Below are 15,377 nucleotides of genomic sequence, written 5' to 3' on the forward strand. Positions count from 1 at the left end.
TCGGCACCTGGTTCAACACCCGGTCCAACACCTGGTCCAGGACCTGGCCCAACATCTGGTCCAACACCTGGCCCATCATCTGGTGTGATACGGCGTCCACCACCTATTGCAGCAGCTCCTTCAGTTCGTTCAATAGCTACAAGATTTGGTCTTCAGGCTCCTCCTGCACCATATAATCGGGGATATATCCCAGAACCTGCTCGACTCCAGGCCCTCGAACATGAGACAGCAGCACCACAAGTATTATACGAAGCAGTACCCTCTCAAGCAGGCGCGCAAGCAGCACCTCAGGCAGCATCCCAGGCGGCACCCCAAGCGGCACCCCAGGCATACTTTCAGGCTGCCCAGGAATATTACCAGCTTCCTGTCGAACCTTCCCGGCCTTCTAAACATCCGCATCGATCAGCAACTTTTAGAAAGGAGGAAGATGGAAACTATACGCTAAGGAAGAGTCGAGGACCACCGCGCCCTGAAAGACACCCTAGAGTAGAGCTTGATTCGATGTCTGGTTCTAGCGGCAGCCATAGGGAAAGGGTATTTTCTCCTCTCTCAGTCTCTAAATTGCACATGCTAAACCACGATAGTCTGTCCCTCGCACACAAGGCATGGCGAAGATGCTCTTCATGAAGCTCTGATCAGCGAAGCATCTGTTACGACCTCTCAAAGCCGATTTTGAATTTTTGTAGTGGACGCTGCTCGGTGCAGAAGTGAGCCCACCAGGATTGGACAGTAGCTGCATGCGCTGCTCAGCCCCACACGTCATGCATCCACACGTAACCCTGCATTACCATGCATACTTCGACTCATGTCTAGTACATCTGCACCTAGCGCTTCACTATATATATGGTGCCTGGTTACCATCACACAGTCGCCAACAGCGCCAACACGCCTCAAGAGTACCTTCTCACGGTATCACACAAACCATGGCTACCCCCAAACCCACATACTTCCTCACCCCACCACGTCCTAGTCCCCCCGACGGCCCCATCCGCCTCGGCGCCATCATCCCCTCCCCATCCCAACCGGACGAACCCCTCCACCTCCCTTCCCTGCCGCCCCAAACCGACACAAGCACCTTCACGGAACATAACTGGAGCGGCACGCACACCAAATCCAAATCCACCACCTTCGGCATCTGGACCTCCTTCCTCGAATGCGTCCTCGGTGTCGGCGCAGACATAAGCATCAGCGATGATAAATCCGTGTCCCAAACCTGGCAAGTCGAAAAAATGACAACGCAAACTTTTCGGCCCAGTCGCGCGTTTCTGGAAGACGTGGTGAGGCATGAGGATGTTAGGGATTACATCACGCAGCACCGATTCAGAGAGAAAATCTACATCATCACTGGTGTTATGATAGCGTCGTCAACTACGCTTTCCAGGGAACGGCTCCAGGAAAGAGGTGTCTATGTGCATGCGGGTGTGGATGCGACAGCGTGGTCTGGGGTACCGATTTCGGTGGGACCGGAGGGGAATTGGAAGAGGAAGAGCGGGACGAGCGAGCAGAGTACGAGGGCGGAGGACTTTGTTTTTGCGTATAGGATAAGGGAGGTTAAAGTGAAGAGGAAGGGAGGGGTCAAGTCGGATAGGCTGTTTGATAAGGGTGCGTTGTTTGATACGCAGGTTAGGAGGAAGGTTGAGGACAAGGGTGAGGTGGTGGTGGATGGCTTGGGGGAGGAGCCGGATGTGGATGATGTGGAGTTGGAGAGTAGGGAGGTGAGGCAGAGGGTTGGGGATGACGGGGAAGAGGAGAATGTTGTTTGTGTTTTGCCGGAACCGCTGGACTGAGTACGTGGGGGTGTATGATACGTAAGCGCAAATAGAGGAAAGTGGAAACTGCTGACAGCACCCACGGTAATACTGGTAACTGTCTAGTATGGCCGAAGCCAAAAGGCGTCACTGCTACACGATCGTACATGAACCGCCACCTCCTTTCAGTCCTCTCCGAACGCGACTTCTGCTCCTTTCGTCATTGCAGAAGGTCGCTGGTATAAGCTCCCGAAATGCATGCAAGTCTCCCAAGCGGTGGTATCCTCAATGCCCCCAACCAGTGTTTTACGCCGTAGATAGATGGTCATGAAATGCAGCCTCCCCCAAACGCCTCGCGCTAAGTTTCCTTGACAAATTAGGAAAGAGATGAGTGTATGATGTAGAGAGCTTCACTTCATCAGCCTACGCAGAATGCCCGCCACGTGGCGCAACGGTCCGCAACGGTCCGCAATATTGTGAACGGCCTAAGTGGATGATGTGCTACCTCGTCTGGTCCCCGTTATTCTGCCCTGCGATCCCGAGGTGGTATTAGCGGATGAACAATACTCATACATGAGTGGAAGATACAACAAGAACGCGCAACATGTAATTAAGGGGAAGAAGAGCCCAGGTAGGTAGGGTAGGAGGAAGTACCCTGTCCAGGATAGCTAGGCCGCGAAGCAGGCTGTGCTGGTCGATAGGATTGATACCCATGGCGTGGTGGAGGTGTAGATGGAGGCCGGGAGTAATCAGAACGCATGCTGGCAGACCCACTATGGTAGGTTGGTGGCAGTGGACGACTATGGGCAGAGTGACTGCCGAGGGGAGGTAAATGATACCGACGGGGCGGATCAGGAAGGCTATTGGGGGTAGTGTACGCTACCTTTTTCGTTGGTCTTACTGGCTCATCATCATCGCTCAAGGTCAGATCCACTACTTCGGATTTTCTCTTCTGGCCAGACCGGGGGGCTGTGGATGTCTCGCGAGAAGGCAGTGGAGGGGTGCTGAGCGAAGTGGGTGTCGGCGCAGCTTCGGTCTTGATGGCCTGTATACGGTAATCTGGTATCTCGATGAGGTCATCATCACTATCGTCATGATGCCCATTGTGCCCGTTTTGTTTGGGCTTCTCATCCTTTTCGGTCGACCATTGTCCGCTTGGCTGGATGGTGACCTGGTCCGTGTTCTGGGCCTTGTTGAGGATTTCCTCAACGTACTGGTCGACGGCCAAGCCTTCGTATGATATGGTCTTGCTGCATATTGGGCATGTCCATGTGGGAGCTTGCTCCTGGAGCTGCAGAAATGAGTCGGCGTCAAAGCATTGATTGTGTGTGCACACAGTCGACCTGCATGGGGTGACAATGCGCAGGGTAGAGATGGGGTCCTTGAGCGACATGACGCTCGAGCCAACTTCGATGTCGGGGTCATTGGCCTTTTTCATCACTGTTACAACATTAGTCATGTGAGAGACGTTAGCTGCCGAAGGCCACTACATACTCTCATTGAGCACAGACTGCCTCGTGATGACGTGGCGCTTCTTGATGCGCTGTGTGAGCTCGTCGACCGAGTACTTCCTGACCAAGTAGACGAAGAGGTTGTACTTCTACATTGAGAGTTAGCTCAGAGTCACGTTTGGGAGCTGATGGGATAAGAAACCTCCGACCGACTTGCCTTCTGAGTCAGGGCGTAGGTGATGAGGATGCTGTTGCGCTGGTTGGCGACCTTGGTGCGGACGAAGTCGGTAATGTCGGCGGGGCGCGTAGAGCCTGGCTTGTTCTTCAAACCCTTGTAGTTGGCCTTTACCTCGTCGTCGTTGACCTTGACCTCAATTTGAGATGGGAATGCGATATCGAGACGCGAGAAGGGCGCCAATGGCTGTTCGAGCGCAGAGAAGAGCAGCAGGCGCAAAGATGGGTCTGTCTTTAGGCGTCCGGACTGGCTTTCGTTGAGGGTGAGGTTACGCGATATGGTGGCACGGTGCGTCGGCGAAGCGTCCAGAGACATGTTACTCAGTATCAGCTCGCGAATCTCGAAGAAAGGGCTCTCCTTGAAGAAATAGGTCGGGCGTGGCGGCATGGGTGGCTGCTGAGGCTGTTGGTATGGCTGGTATGCGCCGTTGCTCTGGTAGCCGTTGGCCATGCTGTACCCGTTTGCGATGGGCGGAGGGGGCTGCGAGTACGAGGAGGCGACGGGACTGCTCGTGGCTGGTGGAGGCGCTTCGCCGTGGTGTTGCACGCGGTATTGCAGTCGCCGCAGCAGGTCGGTGTCGCTCCTAGCAACGGCATTGGCGATGACTGGGGAGGGTGAAGTTAGCAGGTGAGCGGCGACAGCAAGCCGTGCTGCTGGGGAGCGGAGATACCTACGGCCAATGACGCGCGCTTGCAGTGCGGCCTTGTTGCCCGTCTGCGAGGTGCCCTCCTCTTTGAGAATCTTTTTGAGGTCGTTGTTGATGAGTGTCTTGGAGCGCTCGGTGATGGTGGCAGCCATCTGCTGCATGCTCGACGCCATGGTTTTGTGCCGTCGCGGTGGAGAGGCTGGCGGTGTTGGAGAGGGAGGTCAAGGGCTACCGGTTCAGTTTTGCTCGCGAAGGCATCTGGGGCGGGCTATCTCAGGCACTCTCTCTCGGGCGGGTGACGTAGGGCGAGGTGAAGGCAGCGAAGGGCGATATCCGGCTATCTGAGGTGCAGTCGAGTCGGACGGGCGTTGGTCGCAACTTCCCCAAGCCCCCGGCGGCAATGCAGAGCGAGCAGGACAGGCGGGCGGGACAGTCGCGGAGCAGCAAACAGGCGAGCAGAGGCCGCAATGCGACTTTTCTAGTATTCGACCGTCGAGGTAGGCGGCGGCTCTCGCGGCGAGCGCATCTCCAGCTGGGATATACCGAAGTCAGCGTCACCTGCAACTAGGCGAAGAACGCGACCAGGGCACGGGCCGGCCTGGCTTGATACGCCAAACGCCTTGCCACCAAAATTCCTCGAACTTTTCCCCACCAGCCGCCGCCGACGTGACCAAGACACACGCCCAAACACCCATTCACCCACACATTCCCCGTCACTCTCTCTACACAATGGCCAAAGGCGCACGCGCAAGCAGCAAAAAGGCGAACCGCACCAAGCTGCGCGCCCGAGTTTTCGGCCCTGTCGAGCAGGCACGCGCCGAGCGCCTGCACGCCAAACTTCTCGAGACGATTGCCCAGCCCAAGCCCGAGAGGACTGAGATGGAAACCGAAGAAAGTGAGTCGCCCAGCCGTCTCCCACCATATGCACCTTCTAATCATGTCCCAGCCAACACCACCGACGATGCCGCCAAGGAGGACTTGCCCAAAGGTTCGTCTCTGCTTACTGTCCCCATGCCACGCTCCCTATCCGATCCCTCTGCAAGCCCACTCGACCTCGCAGAAGAGGACTGCGAACTCGGGAATCTGTGTTTCCACCTAGGCCTGTGTTCAGACATCCTGGGCTTCACCGATGACGGCCATCTCAAATTCGCCTTTGACCCGCTTCCTCCGCACTGGTAGAGTGAGAATCAAGGGCTAACTTTGACTTGCTAGATATGGACGTCGACGGCACCGCCACCTCTGCGAAGAGCTCGAGCTCGCGCAAGACCAAGGACAAGAGCCAGACCCGGAAACAACTGCGACGCAAGCCCCAGAACAAGGTCTCCTTCCCTACTTCACGAGGTAAGGGCGCACTGAAGCCCAATGGTGGACGTCCCAGCGGCCCCGGCCGTATCGGCAAACGACGAGCATGATTTCCATCCACGTATACTGGCGTTGTTTCATTGCATTTTCCGGCGTTTAAAATATTGCTCTACAAGTCAGAGCTATGGTTTGGAGGATACCATGTCCATGAGGACTTGCTTGAACAGTTTCGAGAATGTACATTTGTACATGCAGCAATCTGTTGACTGAGATTGCAGTCAGTCTAATTTAAATTGCAGTGATTCAGCTGTTAATATTCTTCCTTATTTGCGCTTGCCGTGCTGAACGTATTTGTACTTCGCACCTTCCTTACGTGATGCGCTAGGCCTGATATAGTGTATCTGCTTGGCGAAATATCCCACCTGTCGCGCCTGCCTCTCTGTTCTTCCGTCGCTGCAGTCAATAGAGAATCGGAGGAGGGCGAATGGACGACCTCGACCAAGCGACTGTGAACGATGTAGTGAAAGCTCCGAAAAGCATACCCTGGCTACACTCTTATGGCAGATAAAGCGGTGCTATTCATCTTCAATGAGCGAGATAGCAGGAGAGAAGGGTACGAACGTGACTTGGAACATCTCTATTGTGCTTTGCAACATAGCACGTCTGGATTTCCCTTGCTTCTATATATCTGCAGGCAGCCCAGGGTCGAAATCCACGTCTCCCAGCCCGCCAAGCAGTCCCCCGAAAAGACCTTCGTTGATGCTCTGCAGTGTCCAGTCATCAAGCGCCTCCGCATCGTTCGACAAATCAAGGAACGACCACCGATTGTCCCACTCCGTGAGTGATGACTGTGTCTGGTCAGCTACCTGAATAGACAGCATCTCCTCAGCCAACGGGATATCGGAGGCTAGCCTGCGCTGTAGGCTGATGGTGCCAAAATACGGCAGGTGAAGCTGCAAGACCGCCTTCTCAGCGTCCATGAACTGGCCATCAAATTCCGTCGCCAGCCCATCGTCTGTCTCACTAGCCGAAGTGTTGTAGCCAGTCCCATTTGCCGATGCCGCTTCGGCGTCGAGAAGATACTGTATGATATTCGATAGCTTCGTGGCGAGAGCATCGTCGCTCCTCTCCCCCAATACCTTGACCGTTCGCTCCATCAAAGCGCGATCGCTCGGACGACTATGATCGAAAAGTGCTTTGTGCCGAATCATCGACTGGTTCTGCGAATCGATATGGGCCAAACACAACACCATGAGGGCGACGAAAGCCAGACAGTCGACTCCTCTGCAATAATACGGACCGCGTTTCCAGTTGCGAAACGCGATATATCGACTCATGATTTCGCGGGCGGCATGCACAGCTGTCGCTTTACTTTCTTCGCACCTATCGTCGCCCGACGAGCGAAGAACATACGGTAGATGCAGGCGTATAACGAGGTAGAAGTGCGACAGCTGATACATATTCCTTACAACCTCATGCATCGGATCCGAATCGCCCCCGTCCTTGTTGTCAAAGTCTCGAATAAGCCACCAGTCCGACGGCATCAGCTCCGTCACCTCCCTGAACAGGTCATCAATTTCCCGGACCCTTTTCTCCGTAACATCGCGCGGCTCTCCTACTTTACGCGCCAAGATACGATCGCCAATGACGCATTGCAGCCTCGCGATGCGGTCCAGCGGATGGCACTTTGCTATAACTTCAGCGCTCAGCCCGACTGTCTGCAGCGAAGACTGCGGCAGACCCAGTGTCAACGAGAGGTAACGATCCATCTCCACAATACGGCAGCACAGCTGGTCTGGATCGAGGCTCTCGCGCGTCTTGGGATCCACCAGCTTGATAGAAGCTCGTTTAGCATTACCACGATGCAGACCCAACATCTGCGCTACGGCAACGGCGCGGCGCACAGTCAGCCACGCGCGGTGTAGGTTCCCAGCGTAGTTCTGGGTAATGGCTTCGATCATGATGCATTCGACGCCCTCAACAGAGGCGGTTAGCTCGTCATTGGAGGTCACCAGTCGCGTTGCTGTATCCATGGCATGAGCCATGACTTTACTGAGATGCTCTCGCTGGCTTCTGGGTATACAGTCATCGGATAGTGCGCCCTGCACTATGTTGCTGAGTAGAAGGAGTTTCCGCGCTATCAATACTGGGTGCGATCCTGGTGGTGGTAGCTGCAATATCTTTCGTGGGCTATCTGGAACCTGGTTCATCAGGTTTGCAGAGGATGTCGTTAATTTCATGTGCATGTGCGTGGAGATGCTGACAGGGAGCTTGCAGATGTAGTCGAGATCTTGGGCTGTGGGCCATGCTGCGACGAGGTCTCGGGATATGCCAGTGTATATATCGCCAAGTGCTGGCTCTGGTTGTTGCAATAGATCTGTGATATTTGATGTGGTCTCTGGGGAGGCGGATGAAGTGATGTTGATGTTTCTTGTGTGATCCTTGTGAGTGTCAGAGATGAATGTAGGATAGACCCCAGCACGCTACACATACTATTACGCTCCTCGGTCTCTCCAGGTCTGCATCTCCCGGATACTCGTCAGCAATGTCGTGGCGCCTGTCTGTCGACGATCCAATAAGTCGCTCAAGCAACGTCTCCACCCGACCCAAACGCGTCTCTAATCCAGCATCTCCTCTCTTGTTCTCATTCGGTTCATCCGCAAACTCCTGACTAACACAGTCTGTCTTGCGTCGCACGCAGTTACTACATTTGGACTTGGTGGGTGATGCCCAGATGCATCGGACTTTCCGTTTCTTACACTCCCAGCAACTTTGAGTACCTTTACGTACTTTACGCCGCTTCGCCGCTCTTTCATCTTCATGGGAGTTAGTCTCAGGTGAAGGGGAGGGGGACGCGTGCATATTCGATTGTGTGTTGAAGGAGGTTGGGGAGGGACGTGACAAGAGTCGCTGGTGCAGTAGGGTAGTGGTATTCGGCCGAAATCTCGGACGAAAGCTCCGGACGGGTTACACAGTAGAGACAGTACATTTTTCGCTATTAGAAACTTACTACTGCTGCAGTTAGTCTACGCCATCGCATTACCCGAAGACCGGCTGCGCAACATGGTTCATTCGACTGTCTTATCACGGCTTCCCCTCCCATGCCTTGCGCAAAAACGTCCTCACATCCGTGAACTCATGATCGGGCAACAATCGGTTCCATTCATCTCCCACATCGAAGGCACCTGCCCCAAAAGCCTTAGTGAAGCCAATCAGTACCATTTTTGCCATCTCCCCAGCCATCGCCGGTGGGACGGCATTATGTTCAAATTCCGGTAACCAGGAGGCAGTCCAGTTCCCGTTTTTCAAGTCCTCGTTGGAGAGTCTTTCGATGGCAAAGGGTCCACCTGTGATATCTTATTAGTAAACAAGCAGACAGCGGCACGGCTCATCTGAGCTGGAAGAAGGCGAAGGACTGACCTCTTATTTCTTCGCCAAGAGCAATGAGCTCCTTGATGGAGATGCGCGAGCCTCGAATGCCGCCCACGACCGGCCATTCGCCCTCGTAATCGATTGCCCGCGCGACAACGCCGGCGAGATCTTGTACCGTAGTCAAGACGATGGTATCGTCATCCCCGCCTTCTCGCATGATGGCCCTACGATTCTCGAAATCGTAAATCATCCGGAGCGGCGTGAGATGTTTGGCTGACTTGTATGGAACGGTTAAGTAGTTGGAAAAGAGACCAGGCTGGAAAAGAGTGTACTCGATGACTTTTCTGTCTTTGTTGATCTCGGCTAGGTATTCGCGTATCGTGTCCTTGAACGAATACCACGGCGTGTGCTCCAAGGTGGATCTAGATTATGGTTAGCAAGCGCAGAAGAGTGGGCGATTGCAATGACTTACGAGACCCATTCGCTGGGTACGAAACGCTTTACACCAGCCCTGATTGAGGCATCGATGAGATTCTCCTGGAAGGTAACCCCTTGTTGCAGGTCCAGTGGCGCGATGAAAGATAGTGCTACGTCTACGCCTTGTAGATGACTAGTCAGTTCAGCCACGTCTTCGTAGTTGGCTTTCACTAGTTTGACGGGCGAGTCGGTAGTCTCGGCGGGGACATCCTGGAAGATGTGTCAGAATCAAGTAAGGTGAGAGACACGTGGTAATGACCTTGCGTGTGAAAATCACAATCTCGTGCTTCTTCGTGGCGAGAAGAGCATCGATGCACTCTTGCCCTACGTCTGGAAAGATGTTAGTTCATCCGGTGGGTATGATCCGCGGGAAACCTACTTCCAGCACCGCCTGCGATTGCGATTTTGACCATTTTGGGCAATGGGGACGTGTTCGGTGGAATGGATAGAGACAAGGTATTTGATGTTAATTTGATTGAAAGGATTCGTGTTGCTAAGTGCTTGTGATGACATTTGTACCGCCATGTTGTTTCTCTTATACGAGAGGGAGGGCCGAGTTTTCGGCCGAATGGTGTAGTGTCTCGCTGGTGCGTAGTTGGTCCCCCGAAAACTCGGTTTAATGATTGCAAGACAAACTAGCGAGTGTATGCTACTCGTCAGTAATCAATATACTCCTAACGGGGGATAGTCGCTTCGTTTTCAGGTCCGATGTTGATCAACATCCTTCGTATCCTAGCAAACTCCCGCAACTGGAGAGTAGAATGCCTCTCTTGGACTCGGGGTCGCAGCACAGTTGCTCCGATCGAACGTTCATGGTCTCACAATTCACTCCGAGGTCCGCTCGAGAAGCTGCGTAACAATGGCGCTGCCAGAACCCGCTGTGAGTGCTTTGCACAGCAGCAATACCATCACGAACACGCGAATGTTCCAACGCTGAGCCGTATGCAACGCTTGGGAAGAAAGCCATGGTGTACTGAGCATGTTGAGACCCTTTGATAGCTTTAACAAGCACTTTGAAGCACCTGCACGACTGATGGCTGGCTTCCAGTCGCGCAATTTCGTTCAAACACCAATCGCCATGTCATTTCCTTGGGCCTGTATTGCTTCGAGTAGCAAGTGGACTGTAAAATCGTTCCAACGTGATGCGAATTCATACCCAACGGTGGAGGTAATCGATTGGTACCGGAACTTATATCACATACCCAGAATTGGAGCGAAGTACAGCGTGCGTCGTAAGACTGTGAGTAGTATTTTGCCCACTTGCTCCTTCAACCAATGTTTTCGTGCGCACAATCCACTTACATAGTCAAAAAAATCGAAAATTCATCTTCAGCAATCAACGCCGGCGGCATCATACAGCCACCCCGCGACGGCGACGAGCGCAAAAAGATGGACTTGCAGGGAATCGAACCCTGGACCACTCCCATGCTAAGGGAGTATTATACCACTAAACCACAAGCCCGGTTGTTGAGATCTTGCTCAAATTTGAAGCGAATTGTTGATTCGCTGATTGATGGAGGTTTGCCAGACAGATATGTTTATATTGCGCAGCGTGAGCGGTGACGGGTAACGACGGCGGCGCGAACGGACTTGCTGGTCTATGTGGGACGGATAGGGGCTTCCCTCCCATGCTACGGCATGTCCCGGTAGCGGGAATGTCGATGATTCGTTTGCCGCTGTTAAAGAGGACGACAGATAGGATACTACAATCATTGAGTTGTCGTGAGCCAAAGTGTTGCTCGTTGGGTACATCGCCATGGCCAATGATGTTTGAGTACGCAGTCCTTCATGCGGTCGCGCTGATGCCGGTTCGCCGAACTTTCGGGCGAGTGGAACCCACTGCGCTTGGCTATTCCCAGCTGGCAATGATGCATCGCAACGCTTGCATGTCGCAATGGTATGGTTTCATAAAGTCTCCGTGTTTATAAGTAACGGTGGTCGTTCTTGCTGAGATTGCACTGTATGCAGCAGGTGCGCATAGCTGTTTGCGACAAAGGTCGACATTCCTTCGATATCGTATACAGCTGGCGTATTCTGGAGAGGCCGTTCGCGCGATACAACGCGCCTTGTAGTAGTCGCGTGCGACGAGCGATCGCGATTCCGATGGAGTTGCGTGGGGGATGCAGGTGGTTGGTGGACGTCGGGGAGCTAGGTGGATTGGCGTCGGTAGCTGCCTGGCACCTGCCAAGCTCCAACCTTTGAGACTCATCTTCACCACTCACACTTCACCGCCGATAAATAGACAGCGTGTCTTATGTCAAAAGTCAAATGTAGCCATCCATGGATGTTGGCTTTATGTTCAGACGTCAGATCAACTCTGGTAGCCCATCTAGTTTTCTCTATCTATCGCATTGTCCAATTTCACATTTAATCCACACCCATTCTTTCATCCTCGATTTAGTCCAACTCCCCATCTGAATCTTCGCTAGACTCGTCACTCGACAGCTCCTTCTCTTCAAACACTCCGTCAAAGGTCTTGAGGCTCCATCTTGACTCCATCTCTTCCGGTTCCAGGTCTTCGCTAACCTCGAAACGCGCATCCTTGAAATCCTGAACGATGTCTTCCACATCTGCGTCAACCTCTTCTGAGCATTCAATTGTCACCGCGAACTTGGGACGATACATGCCGGAGTCGGACGCGTCCCAGCGGGGGTTGATGATGTCGTCGATGGCAGAGGGGAGGAGTTCCACAAATTTCTCGCAAGCGGCATCGTTCCCAATCCAGACACCGACCTCGATTCGCTCGTTCGTCTTGAGATATAGATTTGCGAGGCGCGTCCACATCTGATACATAACCGCGTCCATCCGAACTTGCTCGACCAGGTTTCTGCGGGTGAATATGGTGTCGAAATTCTCACGCTCGTCATCGGCCAGTCCCATGTTCGGTGGGACATAGCCTGTTCGCGCGTTTCGAATATCGGCAAGGACCTCAGGGACGAAGTGGAAGTAATCGCAGTCTGCGATGAGCTGAGCCGGGCCACACTTCTGGGTTTCCTCGTCGATGACCTTTTCAGCTTCGTTTCGGATTGCCTTTGACACAGCGACTATAGCGCGTTCGATATAAGAGAATCTGACGACAATCACCGGCGTTCTGATATCGTCTCGTCGCGCTATTGCGTACTTTGTGGTACAGTGGAGGTTTTTGTACACGGCAGTGCGCAGCTCGGCTGGTAGTCTTTCGAACGGAAACGGAGTGTTCGCCATGTCCTGGATACTATCAGCAATCTTTCCAATGGCGTACGTATACTGAAGGTGAAGTGAGGCAGGATTCGGTGTGTAGTAGAAGGGCGTGGGTTGCGCACTTAGATCATCGAAGCCTCCGCAGTCCTTGATGAGCTCTTGCAAAGAAGAACGAAACCCACTGAATACTTACGCGCTAGGTAGACTTGGTAGAACTGTGGGTAAGTCCGGTAAGTGCACTTGCAGTCGATTATTCTGTGTATTAGAGACTCAATTTGGTCCCGGATGGTAGGCTTATTTATATACTCGAGCGGGGTATCGCCACGAGAGTAGACCGACGCATTGACTGCGCCATTTGGTAAGCAGTCAAGGTACAGTTGTCTTATTCATTACTGCAGCCCTTGGTGTTCATATATCTGTCGTGGGTTTGCTCTCCGGCGCATCGGCCGGGTCACGAGAGCGCGAGACTCTACATGATCTTGTCATCGCAAACTTTCGAGATACCGCGCGCTACACTTCTGTTCGAAAGCAGACACCAATAAACCTTTACAGTATCAGACTAGCCAATAAGCCCCAGACATCAGTCTCCTGTACAATGAAGGAGCGGCGCAACAACACTGGACAGCCATGAAAAGTGGATTTAGCCTTTCGACTCATATGCCCAGATCCGGAACAAACATCCAAAAATACTGTGTACTCTAGTGACAGTTCGTATACTACCTCGTTTCGTCGTCTTGTTTGTTCGAGTCATTTGTTATTCACGTCAACGTTCTTCCAAGCGGACGACAAACATTAGTCTCGCACTCTTAATGATGATGGCAAATTGAGCGCTAGTAATTATCAAAGACGTTACAGAAAGGAGATCAGCCTAGTCCAGGAGCACCACCAGACTCTTTATCGCTTGCGTTGTTCTTTGATCTATATCAAAATCACCACTATCGGTAGGAGATTGTGAACGAGCGAAATAAGAACTACTGCTGATCTTCAGCCCCTTCAGTAGTAACAGCCTGGGAGTGTGGCAAGAAAGCTAAATAAAGCCAACCGACACCCCAGATGGATAACTCATGATGAAACTCCTGGACAAAAGGAACGATGACGATAGCTCGATCACCTAAGTATTTCTGAAGGACGCTCGCAACCGTCGCAGTCCGACGGCGTAAAGTGTCGTCGAATGATGCCCGACGTTTACAAATTATATTAGTTCGCTCCCTGATCGACTTCGCCATCCCCGTACCAGGTATCTGGATTACCCCAGAACACGTGGAGGGAGACCTCAAAATTCGGCTCGGTCTCGATCGGCAAAGCTCTAACCAAAAGCAAAGTGACGTCACACAGCGCAGGGACGTCCAACCTGCCTGATTAGCCTTGCTTTCCCCATGAAATCCACCCAAGCGCCCATCTGCAGGGGCCATCCGTGTCACTGTAAATAACTACCCTTGATGCGGCTAACGCGACGCTGCGAAAGGGTGGTATTGATACACCTGCAAATCTGCCGAGGCCAACGCTCGACATCTTTACGCCCCACAACGCGAACACGAGACCGCTGATGAACGCTAGGGGCCAACGACCATGGCGATCCGGATACCTTTCCACGGAGGAGGTCCTGTAGGCGCGTGACTCTAGACTACCTTGTTGACCGCAACAGAGGTCTGACTGGTGAAGATGACTCCTAGGCAAGTTACTCGAAACTAAAATCGTCAACCAAAGCGCGTTTGAGACTTGAGCTGATTCGAGGCAGTTGGAAGCATTCTTCCCCAGTCATGCCGTGGGAACTAACAATATGTGGCTGAAGTCAAGAACGAACGTTTCCGGACGATGCTGCAGGAAGCTTGCATACCCGGCTGACGGACGGCTTGCAGCAGCCGTTAAGCTGCGAATAAGGCAACCTTCCCACAGACATGGCTTGCTGAACTATGTGTTCTCCACCGCAAATACGAGAACTTCTCAGGATCCTAACGCCACAACGGCCCGCCGCGGAAGGACAGTGCCGGCGACCGAATACGATGGCTCATGGTAAGCATATGGGGTCGATGGTCAGCAAGGCAGACGTAACCCAGTTGCGAGGCTGAGAAGAGACGATAAGTTTCGCACGTCATCACATCGCGTTAACAACATGGTCACGCCTCCAGTATGCATCTGTCCCCAGACTTTCTACCTGAATGGAGAGTAGTCGGAGGAGTCTGAACTAGCGGGGTGTGTTGACAGTTCGAGTAAGGATCCGCGCGCCGGGCCGCTTCGCAGGTCAGGGTGAAGGGCCAACTGCTCGAAAGCCTTCGGTTCTTGGACTTGTTTATTTCCGCCTCTTCTTCTGAGACCGCCTCGGTTCGGCTAGGCCCTTGTAATTTCCACTCCTCCTGCTATCAGCGAATGAGAGTTATATCTCAGTCTCTGGCTTTCGCACTTGGGACTAGCCGGAAAACATTTATTACACCTCCTTCTTCATATGGCCTAAAGTAGGTCGCTGACTGTCCAAATACTAAAATATATTCTAGCCCCTCATACTCTCCCCGAATCTTACGAAGCTGCCATGGTGTCAGGCGACGAGGCAAACCCCCAGCCAGCGAGCCGTTTCGATCCACCTTGCAGAGAACCCGTGGCCGCCTGATCATACTAACAGTGTGCTATGCATCAACTTCACTACTACCATGACTAGTCTACACAAACGCGGATGGACGATGTGACTTCATTACATGTTCTCGTACGACATCGTGAACGCTACCCCTGGTGTACTAGAGTGGCTTACAGGTTATTCGAAAGATCTTCGGACAGAAGACTGCATTTGGGGGCTAGCGACTCCATCAACTTGAACGCGGGACCGGTGAAGTATCTCGGATTGGGTGACTGGGCTGCGCCTCTGTCGTCAGCTAGGGGCCCCTTTCGCAATTTGCCTCTTGGAGACTCACGATGTAGTGAACTACGTGCCGTCTAGTACGATCAGCTGAAGGCCCGTGAATAAGTTAAATAGT

General features: G+C 53.0%; 5 protein-coding genes and 1 non-coding gene across 6 annotated transcripts; 1 reads left to right on the forward strand and 5 right to left on the reverse strand.

Annotated features, from left to right (window-relative positions):
* Nucleotides 1-2,521: 2,521 nt before the first annotated feature.
* Nucleotides 2,522-4,253, reverse strand: J4E84_003364 (uncharacterized protein; the record flags this gene model as incomplete). Its single annotated transcript, XM_049385977.1, has 5 exons — nt 2,522-2,548; nt 2,650-3,188; nt 3,243-3,348; nt 3,402-4,039; nt 4,109-4,253. 5 exons carry the CDS (start codon nt 4,251-4,253, stop codon nt 2,522-2,524), a joined length of 1,455 nt encoding a protein of 484 aa, XP_049245826.1.
* Nucleotides 4,254-4,809: 556 nt separating this feature from the next.
* On the forward strand, nt 4,810-5,492 carry J4E84_003365 (uncharacterized protein; the record flags this gene model as incomplete). Its single annotated transcript, XM_049385978.1, has 3 exons — nt 4,810-4,975; nt 5,027-5,068; nt 5,293-5,492. The coding sequence occupies 3 exons, from the start codon at nt 4,810-4,812 to the stop codon at nt 5,490-5,492; spliced, it is 408 nt and encodes a 135-aa protein (XP_049245827.1).
* Nucleotides 5,493-6,062: 570 nt separating this feature from the next.
* J4E84_003366 (uncharacterized protein) lies at nt 6,063-7,471 on the reverse strand (the record flags this gene model as incomplete). The annotated part of the gene is given in 2 exon segments (XM_049385979.1): nt 6,063-7,448; nt 7,466-7,471. 2 exon segments carry the CDS (start codon nt 7,469-7,471, stop codon nt 6,063-6,065), a joined length of 1,392 nt encoding a protein of 463 aa, XP_049245828.1.
* Nucleotides 7,472-8,770: 1,299 nt separating this feature from the next.
* Nucleotides 8,771-9,644, reverse strand: J4E84_003367 (uncharacterized protein; the record flags this gene model as incomplete). The annotated part of the gene is made up of 4 exons (XM_049385980.1): nt 8,771-9,176; nt 9,227-9,441; nt 9,491-9,561; nt 9,611-9,644. 4 exons carry the CDS (start codon nt 9,642-9,644, stop codon nt 8,771-8,773), a joined length of 726 nt encoding a protein of 241 aa, XP_049245829.1.
* Nucleotides 9,645-10,621: 977 nt separating this feature from the next.
* On the reverse strand, nt 10,622-10,693 carry J4E84_003368. The gene has a single exon. It is a non-coding gene; the product is annotated as a tRNA-Ala (tRNA).
* A 935-nt stretch (nt 10,694-11,628) lies between these two features.
* Nucleotides 11,629-12,766, reverse strand: J4E84_003369 (uncharacterized protein; the record flags this gene model as incomplete). The annotated part of the gene is made up of 2 exons (XM_049385981.1): nt 11,629-12,592; nt 12,759-12,766. The coding sequence occupies 2 exons, from the start codon at nt 12,764-12,766 to the stop codon at nt 11,629-11,631; spliced, it is 972 nt and encodes a 323-aa protein (XP_049245830.1).
* Between the last annotated feature and the right edge of the window lie 2,611 nt (nt 12,767-15,377).

This window comes from Alternaria hordeiaustralica, assembly GCF_023758085.1.
Source record: "Alternaria hordeiaustralica strain BMP 2776 chromosome Unknown scaffold_5, whole genome shotgun sequence".
Taxonomy (NCBI): domain Eukaryota; kingdom Fungi; phylum Ascomycota; class Dothideomycetes; order Pleosporales; family Pleosporaceae; genus Alternaria; species Alternaria hordeiaustralica.